At 37.6% G+C, this 19,168-nt stretch overlaps 1 protein-coding gene across 1 annotated transcript in view; it reads right to left on the bottom strand.

The window, feature by feature from the left end:
* The window catches only part of MCOLN2 (mucolipin TRP cation channel 2), a 418,859-nt gene extending 413,937 nt beyond the window's left edge, over positions 1-4,922 (bottom strand). Inside the window, exon 1 of the mRNA XM_053693157.1 lies at positions 4,780-4,922. Coding sequence (XP_053549132.1) covers positions 4,780-4,826 — 47 coding nt within the window. The 5' untranslated portion in view covers positions 4,827-4,922. The remainder of the gene's footprint in view (positions 1-4,779) is intronic.
* Between the last annotated feature and the right edge of the window lie 14,246 nt (positions 4,923-19,168).

The raw sequence follows: 19,168 nt of genomic DNA, 5'->3' as shown, positions 1-19,168 counted from the left end.
ATTCTTAGTAGAAAGCTAAACCTAGGGGGTTCATATGCTAATTTCTAAGCCCTTGAAGGCCGCCTCTTCTCTCAGGGCATTTTGACAGTTTTCCACCACTAGAGGGTGTTAGTTCATGTGTGTCATATAGATACCACTGCGCTCATGCACGTGGAGTTCAGGTAAACCAGCTCTGATTGGCTAAAATGGATGTCTGTCAAAAGAACTGAAATAAGGGGGCAGTTTGCAGAGGCTTAGATACAAGGTAATCACAGAGGTAAAAAGTATATTAATATAACTGTATTGGTTGTGCAAAACTAGGGAATGGGTAATAAAGTGATTATCTTTTTAAACAATAAAAATTCTGGTGTAGACTGTCCCTTTAACAAACGCTAGGATTTACCATCACTAAAAATTATGGTGAGTTTAAGTAATCATTTGTTTTACAAATGGGTGCTAAACTCATCCTGTCAGTGCTGCGGTAGCTCTAAAGTCAGAGCCTCCAGCTGCCCACGGCACAGCTCTCCTCGACCAATGAGGTGACGTTTCCACCTCTAAACCAATAGCTATGTTGGCATACAGAACACTGTCAGATGACACACACCGTTATTGGTTAAGAGGTGGAAAAGTCACCTCATTGGTAAGAGAGACAGGGTGAGTTAAGCACCCTTTTTAAGCCCCTTCCCGCCATTAGGATGTTCCATGCCGTCCTAATTGCACTGGGCTTTAGCGCCGTTAGGACGGCATGGAACGACATAGCCGTTTGGCTGTTCTGAAGCCATAGCGGCTTGGTAAATGGGATCGCGTACTGGAGGGCGTGCCTAGCGTCATAGGAACCCTCACCCATCATTGAAATCATGAATGATCACGTGATTTTAATTTGCTTACAAATTAGTTCTGGCGGGAAAGGGTTAATAAAATTATAACATTTTTAGTGATGGTAAATCCTAGCATTTGTTAAACTACTACTTTAAAGGGACAGTATACACCAATTTTCATATAACTACATGTAAGACAATATTATAAAGAATAATATGCACAGATACTGATATAAAAATCCAGTATAAAACCGTTTAAAAACTTACTTAGAAGCTCCCAGTTTAGCTCTGTTTAAAAGGTTACTGGAATACCCACTGCAAGTGGGAAATAGATACTCCCCCTCCCTCTGCATATGAAAAGACCCTTTACACAAACAGAAGCAAGCTGGAGTAGGTATACGTCGGTATTCTAAAACTTTGGGGCTTGGTTAGGAGTCTGAAAATCAGAGCAATGTTATTTAAAAATAAGCAAAACTATACATAAAAAAACCACACACACCACAACCTGTATGGGCTAAATAAATGGATCATCTACAAAACTTTTATGCAAAGAAAAATCTAGTGTACAATGTGACTTTAATATTTGCCTATTAACTAGGTTACGGGGAGAACACTGTATATACAGTATACTGTTAATTCATTCAAATCAACAAATTTCCTTTGTCATGTTGATTAAAATGTTACTTTATTTTGAGGATCGTATTACTTTAGGACAATGCCAACATTAGTGACCAAGCAGCATTAAAAGGGACATTAAACACTTAATAAATGCTGGATAGAATATTGCATTCAAAAAACATTAGTCTGAGAATAACAGATATATTTTTTAAAATTTTCATTAGCTGTTTAAATATTTTGACATAAAACAATGGGAGCTGCCATGTTGTAACTTAGGTTACCTTCTCTGCTGTGGCTAATTAACAACAGTTATAAAACAGGTAGAGCTGCAACAACTAATCGTCATAATCGATTATGAAAATAGTTGTCAACGAATCTCATAATCGATTAAGCGATAAGTTGGTTTGCAATTAGTTGGTCTATGCACAACACCAGCTGCTTCACTCCAATGAACTCCTGCATATGGTATTGTGTTTTATGGTTATGTCCTTAGCCTAAAGGACGTCTACTTTTCACTTTTTCAGGACAGTATACGTTTACAACTACCCCTTGCTTATGTGCAACCCAGATATAAAATAGTCATCATTTGGATTGTTTATATTAAATCTGGTGATTTGGAACTATGCTTTTCATGATATAGTGCTGAGCTTGTTGTTTACACCTTGACCCTAGTTTGATGGGAGTTATTTAAATTGATGAGCACTGTTATCTGTTTGCACAATTATTAGCGTATTGCTTGCTATTGCTGATTATATGTACTCTATAAATAAATGTGTAAGGCTTTGTCCTGTTATTGATATACTGTACAGTCCTTAGCGCTTTTGATTTAGTTTTTTATTGTTTTTTTATATTTTTAATAAATTGTGATAATATGTACCAGATCCAACCTTTATAAGTATATATTCGTTATTTTTAGAGCGGACTAGATATTTCCCCTAACCTTATAGCTGGTTATTTACCATTGCATATAGATATTCAAGATATGTTTATGTTAGAATGAAGTCAAGGGTTAATTTATTGAGAGGCCCCTTGCCAAGGTAGAAAACACTTAGCATTGGTGAAGCGCTAACTAAGATAAATATCCCACTTTGGTGAAATTGGCAAACCCCTACTTATACACCTTAACAGCCTTTTCTCTGCTGCAGGAAATATAGCTGCAAACAGAGAACCAGCCTTAGCCAGAAGCATGTGGACATGTTGAGATTTTTGCATTTCAATGCAAAGTTTCTGAAAGAGTGAATAACAGAATGTTATTAACAGTGATAGTCTAACTCTTTCTAGTTCTACCTCCTTTTCAAACAGTTTGTGGTTTTGTTTTGTTTAATTATAAAACTGTGCTCTGCTGCTTAAAAATTGAAGAAACAGTTGTGCTAATGTAAAGTTTTCGTCTGAAGTTTATATTTGTAACACTCAGTATGTGGATTTTATTTAAAACATAGAAAACTATTATTGATTCTCTTTTTATCCGATTAGTCGATTAATCGAAAAAATAATCGGCCGATTAATCGATTATGAAAATAATCGTTAGTTGCAGCCCTAAAAACAGGTCACTAGTGTGTGCAGCCAATGGCTGTGTGGAATATAATTGTGTTCTGCATTTCCATTTCTAATAGAACCTGAAAAGCTCACAAATTTAGAACAGCATAACAGGAAAAGGGGGCAAAATAAATAAATAAATTAAAAGTACATGGCAGAGTGATTTATTATTTTTTAATGTTCCTTTAAAAGAAACACGTGTTGGTAAGAATCCTCCATCAACTGAGAATTACTGATACCCAAAACCTCACATACACCAATAAAATGTTTAAAACACAAAAAAGCTAAAATGCTCTTAGAGAGATTATTATATATCCAGTAGTTATATGACAATGGCTCTTTAAGAAATACAGTCTGGTCAGTATTTTCTTCCAGCAAACATGGGAAAATAGCAAATAAGGGAGCAAACATATAAATAAACATGTATGAAAGTGCAGTATATTAAACATGTATCATTTTAAGCATTAAAACGTTTAAGTAAAATCTGTATACTGTAAATCTGAAGTGAAGAAAAATTTAAAAAGGGGGAAGTCCCTGATTGTTTACTGGGAGCTTTTGCTAATTAGCTGGTAAGCCCACAAAAAAAGGTCTATTCAGCACAGACAAAAGCAACATTTAACATTTTCTTTTTAAATGAAGTGTCCCTTTAAAGGGATATTCCAGTCAAAATTGGAAACCACATGGGTGCATTTCGGTATTGAACAGAAGCAATTTTGTAATATACATGTATTAGCAAAAATGCTTCTAATAAAAGCTATAGCTGTTTCAAAAGTGTATTTAAGTATGCAACGTGCACCAGCATTTTAAACACAGCACTTGCTCAGAAAGCCTAAGGTGCTTCTACCATCTGTTAATGACTCATATTTGTTAATTGCTGACATGATACAAGCCCCAGTGATGATCTGAGCAGCTGCAATATTTAAAATGTGGGTGCAGTAACAATATCTAGCTATGCCTCACATGCACGTGCAGAGAAAAATGTCAACACTAAAACAGTGATAACTTTTACTAGAAGCATTTTTGCCAATACATTTTTATTGCAAATATGTTTCTATTCAAAGATGTAATTAATCTATGTACATTTATATTTTGACTGGAATGTCCCTTTAAGTAACACTAAAAACCAGGGAAAGCACTTTTGTTTGAGCCTCTCTGTCACAATTAGATAAAAAGAGACAGCTGAATTACATAAAACTGGTACATTTTCAGTAGTGCCACAACAATTAAGAATTTTATGCCTACAAAAAAAAGGGGGGGGTTCTAGACTTTTCAATAAATACAATTTCATTTATTGAAAAATGACCATAATTACCCAATAAAACCAAGTCACCAGATAAGCAGACACCCCCCTCTCAGTTTTGTTTTTAAGTCTTCCCTAAAAAAAAAAAAAAAAAAAAAAAAAAATGCAATTTACAATTTACATAGAAAGTGTATACACTACTGGTTCCAATTTACTATGTTTCCTTCTTAGCTTATTCTCCATTACCAGAAACAAACATGAACATTTATTTCTAAAAAAAAATGCAATATTAGCTTATTAAACATTTTTAATTTATATAAAACGCTTTTATTGATTGTATGAGACAAAAAATGAAGGCACAATTGCCAATAGCAACACAGATAGCTTAGTAAGGAAACATTTACTCCTTGTGCTACAAAGTTATTTTTAGTGACACATTACAAGGATAGCTTTAGAGTCACATTATTACCCTCATGCACATAACACGTTGTATAGACCATAACAAATATACAACACTACTTGACTTCTATTTCAATGTTAGGCTGATTTGAAGTTCAGTAATGAAGTTTGAATACTTTACAGACCTACCTTGCAGGGGCAGTCCCTTTGCCAACGCACTTCAGAGAGATATCCATGAAGGGATCAGTGATTCAGGGAGGGGAGACTGAATCCTGCTCATTGGTCACTTACACAGATTAGAGGGAGAGGATCCTGTGTTACACGCAGCTTGCTCTCAGGCACCAGGGCAGGAAGGAAAGATCAGCTGGGGAGGAGCTGCTCTCACTCCACCATATAACCTGCACTGCTGTCTGCCCAGCTCCTCTCCTGCACTAATTCATTTAAAGGTGTAGCCCTTGAGCTAGTCATGATTTTGTATTACAAACCCATTACTCTTTAGCTGGGGTAGCAGTAATTATATTAGACAGGTCACCATCATTATGACTAAATCTGTAGCTTTATTTACATCGTTAAACTAATTTTATAACTTTCTTATATGAAATAAAAGCTAGGAGGGATAATGTACCAATACTCATGTCTTATGGATGCAGATGAGCACTGAAAGTTATAGTCTATTCAAAATTAAACTTTCATGATTCAGATAGAACATTCAATTTTAAGCAACTTTCTAATTTACTCATCAGTTTTTATCAATGTATGTAGCACTTGTTGATTGGTGGCTACATTTAACCCTAACTCAGCAAGTGCTACCCAGGTGCTGAACCTAAAATGGCCAGCTCCTAAGTTTACATTCTTGCTTTTTCAAATAAAGATACCAAAGAGACTGAAGAAAAAATGATAATAGGAATCAATTAGAAAGTTGCATAACATTGCATGCTCTATCTGAATCATGACAGTTTCATTTTGACTACGCTATAACATTCAGTGCTCATCTGCATCCATAAGTTGAAGTTAGTAAATATATTTCTCTTCTCTGCAGTGCACTCATGCCTGTCCCTTAGGGATTTATATGTTTTTTTCTGAGTCTAGATATCAAGGTTTGTGACGACAAGCAGTGGCGTCAATAGGGTTGGTGTCACCCGGTGCGGTAAGTTATGGTGTCACCCACCCCCCAGAAAGTGGACACACACACAAACACAAAAACACAGGCACACACACATACAAACACTCAGACACACACACACTCAGACACACTTATAAACACATTTAGATGCACACACAAACAGTGGGAAACACACTCAGACACACACACAAAAACACCCACACAAAAACACTCAGACACACACAAACACACACAAAAACACTCAGACACTCAAACACACACAAATAAAAACAAAAACACAAATACTTAGACACACACACACAAAAACACTCAGACACACACACAAAAACACTCAGGCACAGACACACAAAAACTCAGACACACACATTTTTCAGCCTGGCCCAATAGTGTTTTGGGTACAGCAATTGATGCCAACCCTGGCATAGGTGCTGCAATTTCCATTTTGAATAAGTAACTGATATTTTCAAAGCGTTAATGACCATTGGGCCAGGCTAAAAACTATTTCATGTCTGTAGGAGGATCTGCCCTACATATATTCATAGTAAAATCAGTGGCCCAATGGTTATTAACCCTTTGAAAATATCAGTAACTTATTCAAAAATGGTAATTACAGCAGCTATTCCAGTGTTGACATCAATTTTTGTCCCCAAAACTCCATTAGGCCAGGCTAAAAACAATTGCATGTCATGAAGGGGGGTCTACCCTGTATATATTCATAGTGAAATCATTGGTCCAATGGTTATTAACCCTTTGAAAATATCAGTTACTTATTCAAAAATGAGAATTATAGCATCTATGCCAGGGTTGGCATAAATTTCTGTGCCCAAAACACCATTGGGCCAGGCGCAAAACAATTGCATGTCATGGAGGGGCATCTACCCTGTGTATACTCATAGTGAAATCAGTGGCCCAATGGTTATTAACCCTTTGAAAATATCAGTTACTTATTCAAAAATGAGAATTACAGTACCTATGCCAATGTTGGCATCAATTTCTGTGCCCAAAACACCATTGGCCCAGGCTAAAAACAATTGCATGTCATGGAGGGGGATCTACCCTACATATATTAACAGTAAAATCAGTGGCCCAATGGTCATTATCCCTTTGAAAATATCAGTTACTTATTCAAAAATGAGAATTACAGTACCTATGCCAGGGTTAGCATCAATGTCTGTGCCCAAAACACCATTGGACTAGGCTAAAAACAATTGCATGTCATGGAGGGGGATCTACCCTGTATATATTCATAGTGAAAGCAGTGACTCAATGGTCATTAACCCTTTGAAAATATCACTTATTCAAAAATGAGAATTACAGCACCTATGCCAGGGTTGGCATCAATTTCTTTGCCCAAAACACCATTGGGCCAGGCTAAAAATAATTGCATGTCATGAAGGGGGGTCTACCCTGTATATATTCATAGTGAAATCAGTGGCCCAATGGTTATTAAACCTTTGAAAATATCAGTTACTTATTCAAAAATGAGAATTACAGCACCTATGCCAGGGTTGGCATCAATTTCTGTGCCCAAAACACCATTGGGCCAGGCGCAAAACAATTGCATGTCATGGAGGGGGATCTACCCTGTGTATATTCATAGTGAAATCAGTAGCCCAATTGTTATTAACCCTTTGAAAATATCAGTTACTTATTCAAAAATGAGAATTACAGCACCTATGGCAGGGTTGGCATCAATTTCTGTGCCCAAAACACCATTGGGCCAGGCGCAAAACAATTGCATGTCATGGAGGGGGATCTACCCTACATATATTAACAGTAAAATCAGTGGCCCAATGGTCATTAACCCTTTGAAAATATCAGTTACTTATTCAAATTTTTAATATTTGTATTGGTGCCAACGTATGCCCTTTTCCCCCAGTTTTTATATTCAATTGTTGTATAAAGGGAATTCACCTCTGTGTAACTACATTATAGGAATCATATTTTTATTTAAATAAAACCTATATTTTTATTTTAAAGTCAATTTAAATCAGTCTGACAAAAAAATTTGAATAAGAAACCAACTTCCATGAATAAGAAACAGAATTTCACGAATAAGAAACAGCTTGAATAAGAAACCAACTTCCTTGTTGTATGTTTGTGTCATAATCATATGCAGCATATATTTCAAAGCTGACAAATTTGAAAGAATATTTCATAGAGCGCATTAAATTGATGGTACACTTTCCCCTTTGTAAAAAAAACAGATCCGGAATGTTAGCAATATTTTAGATGGTCTTTAATTAATCTATTCTAATAAGGATACGCTATAACTTTTTAATGTAGCACTGAAATTCAATCATCCCGTGCTCTGGCCGCCCACTTCAAAAGTATTTTTTTTTGTGAGTAAACAGTTTGAACTGTTCTCCAATCGACACTCTAGCCATACGGCACTCACACAATTTTTTTTTGTAGCTAGAGCATCGATTGGAGAACACTTCAAACCGTCAGCTCACAAAATTATTATTTTTTTTTCTTTTAAGTGGACGGCCAGAGCGCGGGGTATTTGAATTTCAGTACTACATAAAAACATAAGTTATAGCGTATCTACATTACAACTGATGAATTAAACTAAACTTCAACACAAGCAACTACGAGATAGTTGCACGGAAAGAATACACCTTAGCACTCAAATCCCACGCAAAAATTGTGTAATAATGATAGGTAGGTATACGTCAACAAAAACAATATAAAAATTATTAATAAACTTTATTGATTATATTTAAAAAGGGGATACATTTAAAGACAACTAGAAAAGATTAGGGCTGATTGAAAGGTGCTATCCTGGATACTAACACACCAGGTAGCCAGTTTTGTTTTGTAAATTAGGTCGATATGATGTGGGGTAAACAAAGAGACCTAAAATATGGGTCTCCCTTACTAGATTATGGTATGGCTTGGAGGAGAAGAAAAACTTGGCAATAAGATTCCCAAGTTATGTAGGTGCTTGGTACAAACAGATAATTGTATATTGTGGTGTTCAATCGATTATACAGCCATTCAAATAATGGCAGAGCTGCTAAGCGTTATGCGACTTTAAATATCTACCCACCCATTCATTGCTCTTAGATAGTTTGTGCTTTGGAATCCTATTTTGGATAGCCAGGTTATTATTACTGTACTGGGAATTGTTGTAACCCTACAGCAATCTTGGTGTAAGATATTTAAGGAATTACTCTATTACAGATGTATTGTTTAGGTGGTTGACCATTTAGTAATTAATACTATGTTAGATATTCAAAAGTCTCTATATTATATTGGCCACACCGGGACCTAGTATTAACGTATCTTTAGTTTGAACTAGTACAAATACTTGGCTGAATGGCTTAGTTATGGGTTTAGTTCTTGACACATTAGCTGTATATGTATATATAGATATAGTGCTTATAGTGACAGTCCACCATGGCAATTCAGTTTATATCATTGACACTGAGTTTGTCTTTCTAAATGCCCCTGTGGTTATTCTTGGTACTATTATGACTACTGTGATTTTATTGGCTTATAAGTACCTGGCGATCTTTATGTTTATCAGCCAGCAACAATATCTGGTATAATATATCCACTCATGTTTTAAAGTATCAGGTGAATTACAGAAACAAAAGTATTATTTTTACCGCTTAGAAGCAGTATATAATAAACTGCACCATTGGTCACTGCCAGCTAAAGCCCGGCGCGGTTAGGACGGAATAGAACGTCATAACGGCGTTAAAAGGTTACGAATCATAGGCCCAAGAAGTCTGCCCAAAAAATCTAAATATGTTCTATTAATAAATAAACATTTGTGATAATCATTTTTTTAAATAGTATTTATTGAGACACTAAGACCTATAAAGGGACAGTAAACACCTTGTAATTACAATATATTTCTGTTGTGTTGCTATAGAATAACATAGCAGCTAAGTCTAAACATTTAAAAACAAATTAACATCCTTTTTTACTGCAATTATTTTTCAATAGCCAAACTCCACCTGCTATTTGCCTTATTTGTAGGAGCCAATCTGGGCTTTAGTCCACAGACAACAAGGCTAACCACAGTTATAATGTTAGTTTAAAGTAGATTATTTTTGCATCTATCAGTTAACTCCTTCACGTCATTAGGACATTCCATGTCGTCCTAACAGCCAGCCCCCCCTTTTGACAAACTCAAAATCGGATGGGCGCATGCCTAGCAACTAGACATGTGCATGGCGAAAAAATTCGGTTTGGTTCAGATCGATTCGGATTTTTCGAATTTCGGTTTGGTTCGGATCGATTCGAATTCGGAAAAATTTGAATCAATTCGGTTTGGATTTGTTTTTGATTTATTCAGATTCGAATAAATTTAGTTTGATTCGGTTCGATTCAGTTTGGAAATTTGGAATTTCGGTAAGTGTTAGGTGGGATGTGCTGTGTATTAGACTAGTATATGTACTGTATATTAGGTGTAACCCATAGCAGAGTGATATAACCTAATATACTGTACAATACTAGTGTAATCCATGGCCATCCGAATCTACTGAATAAATCCGAACTAATTCAGATTTATTCGGTAGATTCGGCACTATTTTAATCGGAAATTCGAATCGATCCGAATCCCGAATTTTACGAATTCGGACGAATTTCCGAATCGATCCGAAACAAATCGCACATTTCTACTAGCAACATAGGCAGTCTCTTATGATCCAATCTCGACCTTGAAATAACGTGATCACCTTGACGATCGCGTGATTTCATTTTTGCAGCAAGTTTTAACATCAGAACTTTATTCCAATGTTAAACACATGTGCAGGGCATAGAAGGGTTAAAGACATAGGGGCCTATCTATCAAGCTCCGTACGGAGCTTGAGGGCCCGTGTTTGGCTCGCCAGAAACACCAGTTATGAAGCAGCGGTCTAAAGACCGCTGCTCCATAACCCTGTCCGCCTGCTCTGATGAGCCGGACAGAAATCGCCGGAATTCAACCCGATCTAGTACGATCGGGTTGATTGACACCCCTGCTGGCGGCCGCGAGTCTGCAGGGGGCGGCGTTGCACCAGCGGCTCTTGTGAGCTGGTGGTGCAATGCTGAATACGGAGAGCGTATTGCTCTCCGCATTCAGCGAGGTCTTGCGGACCTAATCCGCACTGTCGGATCAGGTCCGCAAGACCTATGATAAATAGGCCTCATTAGGGGACAGATACAGTATGTCGCAGAGTTCGTCTTGAGAAGACAGCAGGTGCAATTTTCAAGGTGTGAGAATTAGATATTGGTCAATTTTCAGCGCTACATTACATGAAATGGGAACAAAATAAAAAATGAACATATTTTTCAAAGTTGTTTCATTATGCATAAATAAACAATTTATATAACAATCTAAAGGTGTATAGTGTCCCTTTAAAGGGCCAAAATATTTTTTTTTTTTTAAAAATGACATGCTCTAATTTCGCTCTGCGGCTCCTGAACTTTACTTTAAAGGGACATGAAACCCAATATTTTATATTCATTAGTCACGTGATTTTAAACAGCATTCTAATTTACTTCTATTATCAAATTTTCTTATTTCTTTTGTTATCCTTTGTTGAAGGACCAATAGTGCTTTACTGGGAGCTAGCTGAACACATCTGGTGAACTAATGAAAAGAGGCATTTATATGCAGCCACCAGTCAGCAACTATGTCCCAATAATGTATTACTGCTCCTGTGCATAGCTAGGTATGCTTTTCAATTAAGGATACCAAGAGAATTAAAGAGACAGAAAACCCCAAACATTTCTTACATTATTTGGCAAGAACATATCATTTTAAACATCTTTCCAATTTACTTCTATTATCAAATTTGCTTCATTCCCTTGTTATCCTTTGCTGAAAGAACAGTATTGCACTACTGGCAGCTAGATGAGAAGATCTAGTTAGCCAATCACAAGAGACAAATGTGTGCAGGCACCAATCAGCAGCTAGCTCCCACTAGTTTAGGATATGTGCATATTCTTTTTCAACAAGGGTTACCAAGAGAACGAAGCACATTTGAAAATAGAAATTAATTTAAAAGTGTCTTAAAATTACATGATCTTAAAATTGCATGCAAGATTCATTTTGCCTTTCCTATCCCTTTAAAGGGACACTGAACCCAAAATTTTTTATTTCACGATTCAGATAGAGCATGACATTTTAAGCAACTTTCTAATTTACTCCTATTTTAAATTGTTCTTTGTTCTCTTGCTATATTTATTTAAAAAGCAAGAATGTGATGATGCATAGGAGCCGGACCATTTTTGGTTAATAACCCGGATTCTGCTTGCTTATAGGTGAGTAAATGTAAGCCTCCAATAAGCAAGAGCTATCCATGGTGCTGAACCTAAAATGGGCTGGCGGCTAAGATTTACATTCCTGCTTTTAAATAAAGATAGCAAGAGAACAAAGAAAAATTGATAATAGGAGTAAATTCGAAAGTTGCTTAAAATTTTATGGTCTTCCTGAATCACGAAAAAAAAAAAAAATTGGGTTCAGAGTCCCTTTAAGTAAATTAGATAATAGACGTGAAATTGTTTAAAATTAAAAATTTAAAGAAAAATGTTGTATGACATGTCCCTTTAACTATTTGTTTAACACCAGGGGCTAAACAGATAGAGTTGGGGTGTAAGTGTAAAAGGGACATGAGACCCATCTTTATATATTTTATTTTTTCAGACAGATCATACATTTTTAAACTTTCTATATTACTTCTATAATCAAATGTGAATCATTTTCTTGGTATCCTTTGTTGAAAGAGCAACAATACACTACTGGGATCTAGCTGAACACACTTGGTAAGCCAATGACAAGAGGCATTTATGTTCAGCCATCAATCAGCAGCTAGCTCCTAGCAATGCATTGCTGCTCCTGAGACTACCTAGGTATGCTTTTCAACTAAAAGATACCAAGAGAACAAAGCACATAAGATACTAAAAGTAATTTGGAAAGATGTTTAAAATTGCATGCTCTATCTTAATCATGAAAGTTTAATTGTAACTTTACTGTCATTTTAAATTAAACGCTCTAACGAACTAGAGCATCTCATTTTTAAATTATTATGGCCCTTTAACGTGTTTGTTTTAAGCGTCATGATAAATGCATCTGGGCCAAGAAAAGTAGTATTAAACATTTATACCTTTGTGCAAATTTAATAGAAAATTACAATAATTACCTTTTTTCTTTGAAGAAGTGACTGTGTGTCTCACTCGGGCATATTTTGTGCCTAGAGTTCGGGCATAGACTTGTGCCTAGAGCTGCACGATTTTAGGGGGGCAGCAAATGTTGAAGAGTAGCTTAGATTCACGGTATCTCGCCACTCTCAGTCTCTCCAAGGAGATAGAAATAGTTTTTAACTGGTCTAAAGGTGGCTTAAGCAGAGAATCACTGTTGCATGCTTTTCTGTTTGTCAGGGAGGAGTGAATAATTAACTGTACGTTTAAGGCAGTATTCCGTCTAAGGTCAGTTTTGTGTGTGGCCCAGCAGTGAAACAGTTAATTAAAGCAATTAGCAAACACTAGACAATGCAGACTGCAAGGTGTGGTTCCATTATTAACTGTTTCAATGCTGGGCCACACACAAAACTTGAATTAGAGGGAACACTGACCAGCTCTCTCACTGGGTGCAACTGCATTGTGATTGATAACGTTTCATTCTGAAAATTTAAAGGGACACGATTCAGATCGAACATGCAATTTTTAAAAAAAATATTCCAATTTACTCCAATTATCAATTTGTGCTCAGTCTTGTTATATGAACACTTTCTGAGGTACCAGTTCCTGCTAAACAAGTGCAAGAGTTGACAGTGTAAATGTTAACTTGTCTCTGATTGGCTTAATGCTATCACATGATACAGAGGACCGGTGTTCTAAAATTTTCCTGGACTTCATAAGAATGCTGAACCTTGGGGTATGAGGTTTACAAGGGGGGCTTCGCTCACCTTGAACCCCCCAGGCGGAGGCAAAAATAGATAGTGAAGATGGGGGAATTACAGTACCCATTATATATATGGTTCATGCGATGATGAGGTCCAGCATTCTTCTGGGTCCAGGAAAATTTTAGAACACTGGCAAATGGGGGGGGGGGGGGAATTAATAACATTTTACAGAAAAACAAATCTACTGCTTATTTGAAATTCAGAGTGTTATTGTCACGCCGCACCGCTCTAGCCGTTGCTAGGGGCGCGGTGTCTCCTTCCCTGCTCGTTGCCAGGGGTAGTGTCGGGTCCGGATGCGTGCAGCACTAACATCATCGCCGCACGCTCCTGATGCCGGTCGGACCTCTGTGGAGCGAATCCTGCGCCTATTTAAAGTTTGTACAAACGATCTGTCACTGCCCAAGTATAGGTGTTACTTTGTGTGCTCCTGGGTGTGACAGTTCGTTCTATCTATTTGCCTAATTACTGTTGCTGAACCTGCCTGTCTGACTACTCTACCTGTTTTACCCCTTAACTGCTGGATTGTATTACTGTTGCCGAACCCTGCCTGCCCTGACCATTCTAGTGGTGTGCCCTTGGACTGCTTTACTGTTGCCAAACCCTGCCTGCCTGACCATTCTAGTGGTGTGCCCTTCGACTGCTTTACTGTTGCCAAACCCTGCCTGCCTGACCATTCTAGTGGTGTGCCCTTGGACTGCTTTACTGTTGCCAAACCCTGCCTGTCCTGACCATTCTAGTGGTGTGCCCTTGGACTGCTTTACTGTTACCAAACCCTGCCTGCCTGACCATTCTAGTGGTGTGCCCTTGGACTGCTTTACTGTTGCCAAACCCTGCCTGCCTGACCATTCTAGTGGTGTGCCCTTCGACTGCTTTACTGTTGCCAAACCCTGCCTGCCTGACCATTCTAGTGGTGTGCCCTTGGACTGCTTTACTGTTGCAAAACCCTGCCTGTCCTGACCATTCTAGTGGTGTGCCCTTGGACTGCTTTACTGTTGCCAAACCCTGCCTGCCTGACCATTCTAGTGGTGTGCCCTTGGACTGCTTTACTGTTGCCAAACCCTGCCTGCCTGACCATTCTAGTGGTTTGTCCTTGGACTGCTCTGCCGTTGCCGCTGGGGATTGTCCTGCCTGTGATGAGTGCCGCCTTCCTCATCTCACTAACGTTGTCTGCTCTGGGATATTCCCTATCATTCCGACTCAAAGCCGGGATAACAAGACTACTGGCCGAGTTTGGTCTGATAGAGAAGTATCCCACGAGCATTACAGTTATTGCATTGTCTTTGTATTATGCACTTGTTAATTATGCAATTCTACTGTATTTAAAGTGCCATTATAGTATATAAATGACATGCATCCATTGGAGCTTATACTTTTATAACTATTGACCCTGCTCTACTGTGTATTTAACCCCCGCAAAATATAAATTACTGCCCAAGCACTAAAAATAATGTGTACAAACTACATCATGTACTTGCAACTCATGTGTAGTAGATTGACTTTATCATAGATACACTTTTTTTTTTACACCATGACCAAAAAAATATTATGGCTAAAAAAGCCTAAAACCTGAGAGGGCAGCATAATTTTGAGTGCCTAGGGCAGCACAAAACCTGAATATGCCACTGAGGATTCTCACCACTACAGCCCCTATCCCCTCACTACAGCCCCTATCCTCCTTCTACAGCCCCTATCCTCCTACTACAGCCCCTATCCTTGTACTACAGCCCCTATCCCATCACTACAGCCCCTATCCTTGTACTACAGCCCCTATCCTCCTACTACAGCCTCTATCCTTGTACTACAGCCCCTATCCCCTCACTACAGCCCCTATCCTCCTACTACAGCCCCTATCTTTGTACTACAGCCCCTATCCTCCTACTACAGCCCCTATCCTCCTACTACAGCCCCTTTCCCCCTACTACAGCCCCTATCCCCTCACTACAGCCCCTATCCCCTCACTACAGCCCCTATCCCCTCACTACAGCCCCTATCCCCATCACTACAGCCCCTATACCCTCACTACAGCCCCTATCCTCCTACTACAGCCCCTATCCCCTCACTACAGCACCTATACCCGACTACATCCCTACCCCCCTCTACAGCTATCACTATTAGGCTATCAGTGCAGGTGTGTTTGTCCTATTCTCATTTTAAGTGTAAGTTTACATGATTAACAGAATTTTTTACTGTGTTACATGTTGCAAAAAAGAAAAGAAAAAAAATTGAAAAATTAACTGTATCAAAATCACACTTTTTTGGGGGGAGGGGCCTTTATGGATTCTTGCACCGGGGCCCTGCGGTTTTTAGTTACACCTCTGATGGGGTAGTAGGTATTCAAATCCCTCCATCTCAGCTTCCTTAAAGGGACATGTTTTTTAAATAATCCATTTATAAAGCCCATCTGGGAGTGTTTTTGTAAAAATATATAGTTTTGCTTATTTTTTAATAACATTGTGCTGATTTTCAGACTCCTAATCAAACCCCAACGTTTTAGAAGTATACAGATCTGATGTCTATAGATTCCAGCAGCTACTCTGTGTATAATCTGTCTTTTCATATGCAGGGAAGGGAGGAATACTGGATTTTTATATCAGTATCTGTGCATATTCTTCTTTAGTAATAGTAGTGTCTATTTCATGCAGTTATATGAAAATTGGTGTATACTGGTTCTTTAAGCCTTAGAAATACCCCAATCACATTGTTTGCTCTTTAAAGTGATGACAAACTCTCCCCTTTCTAAAAACAGATCCAGAATGTTAGTGATATTTTAGATAGAGTTTCACTCATTAGTTATAATGAAGATGCTCTATAACTTACTTTTTAATGTAAATATGAAATTCAAATAACCCGCGCTCCACCGCCCACTTCTAAAGTCAACTTTTCTGTAAGCTAAGGGTTTGAATTGTTGTCCAATCAGTGCTCTCCTCTTTGGGTGCCTTTTGTTGTAGCTAGAGTGCTGATTGGACAGCACTTACAAGAAGTACAAGAAAAGTATATTTAATGTGTTATGATAGAGCACGCAATTTTAATAGATTTTCTTTTATTTACTTCTATCAAATTTACTTTTTTTGTTATCCTTTGTTGAAAGCATACCTAGGTAGGCTCATAAGCAGCACTACTAGCTGGTGATTGGTGGCTACACACGTATGACTCTTACCCGTGTTCGTCTAGCTTCCAGTACTAAATTGCTCCTCTGGGACGACTTCTACTATGTGTTTAACCCATTTGTATGGGTTATCCAAATAGTTATATGCAAACAACAGTGCAATGATAAACTGCTGTAACATAAAGCATTTTCTTTTTTGCTGATTTTTGTTCCCTTAACCTTTGAGTGCTAAGCTGGATTTATTTATTTTTTGTTTTTTACTATTTAACTTTTAACTTTTTTTCTTTTTACCCTAGATCCCTAAGACCTATACTGGAAAGGTTGGGCGATTACCTTTCCAACTGTGGGTCTTGGGGGTCTGTAGCTGCTTAGATGCCTGAGATACCGGCTTCTAAGCAGCATGCCCCCTTTCCCTATCTTGTCCATTGTAATTTTTAAATAAAGTTGCGCATTGACGTCATCACGTCATTGCACGTGACATCACCACACGTAACAGGAAGCCCCGGCAATGCCTGTCACTATACAGGCCCGATTGCCGGGGTGGGAGTTGATGGGAGCCCCCAGATTGCTCTCAAGGTAGGTGAGTGCTAGCGACGGCTTTGAGCCGTCGTTAGCACTCAAGGGGTTAATGTTCTTTCTGTAATTAGATAAAAGTGCAAAATGATCTATGTAATGGAATAGCAGAACCATTCTATGTTCTTATAAAATGATTCCTATAAAGCAAGGGTTAATCTTTTAATTTAATGGAACATAGATTTCAGCTGCAACAATCAGCCCTGGCAAGGAAGTATTTTTAGAAGCTGAAAGTGAAATGAAACACAGTTCAAAAGGGCATGATAATACCTAACCTACCATGTGTGTCATTAAAGTGAAGGAAAACCGGTTCTCATCTTGATCTTCTCTGTTGTTGCGTCACTTTGTTTGTTTAAAAGGACATAAACGCAAATGATTTCTTTCATGATTCAGATCGAGCATTTTTTTTTCATTTTCTTGTTATCCTTTGTTGAAAATCAGGGACGTAAGCTCAGGAGTGTGCACATATCTGCAGTACTATTGTTCTGTCAAAAACTCCAAGTTGTCAAAATCTCCAGTTACGTCACTTCCGGTGACTCTCCCATTTTTCCTATTTGTTTCTGCCTCTGTTAGGGGGCGCCCCGCCGATCCTCTGGCATCCACCCCAAGTGAACCTTCGCCCCCCTTGAACCCCCCAGATGGAGGCAAAAGTAGATAGTGAAGATAGGCGCTAATGCTGAACTACAGTGCCCATCTGATTGGCCCGTGTTTCTGTGAGGGACAGGATGCACAACCAATCAGATGAATGGTTCGGGTGTAATTGGAGATTTCGACGACTTGGAGATTTCGACAGGACACTTATATAGCAGCAGTTTTGCAACCATGTTATACCTTAGCAAGAGCACTAGATGACAGCACTATTTCCTGTCATGTAGTGCTCCAGATATGAGCACACTACCTATCTAGAGATCTCTTCAACAAAGAATAAGAAGAGAAATAAGCTAATTTGATAATAGAAGTAAATTAGAATTTAAATTTTTTATTCTTTATCTGAATCATGAAAGAAACATTTGATTTTTATGTCCCTTTAAATTAAAGGGACAAAATTTTTCTTGTTTTTTTCTAAAAACAAAATATATATATGTGTATTTATTTTTTAAATATGGTTTGTTGGAAATAAAATGGTCTACAGGGTACAGATTAACATTTCTGACATATCAAGTGAGTAGAACATAAAAATGAGAACTATATAGGGACCATATTGTGGATAAAAGTAAAACAAATTAAAACCAATCAAATTAAGTGGTCCCGTAGCATAGCAATGACTCTCTTTCAGGAACCAAATATAAAAGAAACTATGATTAAAGAGACATGAAACTCAAATTTTAATAATTTAGCTTGTATTTTTAAAAATTTTCTAATTTACTTCTGTTATCAAATGTTCTTCCTTCTCTTGTTATCCTTTGTTGAAAAGCAGTATATGGCAGCAGTTTTACAAGAATTCTGTATATGTAGTGCTCCCTACACACTACCTATCTAGATATCTCTTCCTAAAAGTATACCATTTGACAATACTGATAATAGAAATGAATTGGGAACTTTTTTTTTAAATTGCATGCTCTGGCTGAATAATGAAAGAAAAAATATCGGGGTTCATGTCCCTTTAAAACAAATTATAACAAACAGTCATTTCGGTGCAGCTCCATACATTAGTTTTGTTTCTGATGATGTTGAAGAGTCCCATAGAGAGTTATCTGATCCAAACAGTAAACTGTCCATGACAACAATATTTTCTGTTAAAATAACTTTAAAACAAGTTTATATTTGCATAAATATCATAGTTAAATTATTATCAAGAAGCAGCTATGATTGGTAATTTTACTCCTTTCTAGGCCCATAATTATATGTCTATTTTTTCCCATAGGGCTCGATTTA

Source organism: Bombina bombina, chromosome 10 (genome assembly GCF_027579735.1).
Source record: "Bombina bombina isolate aBomBom1 chromosome 10, aBomBom1.pri, whole genome shotgun sequence".
Taxonomy (NCBI): domain Eukaryota; kingdom Metazoa; phylum Chordata; class Amphibia; order Anura; family Bombinatoridae; genus Bombina; species Bombina bombina.
Note: the sequence above shows the minus strand (reverse complement) of the source record. Positions and strands in the feature narration are given on the sequence as shown.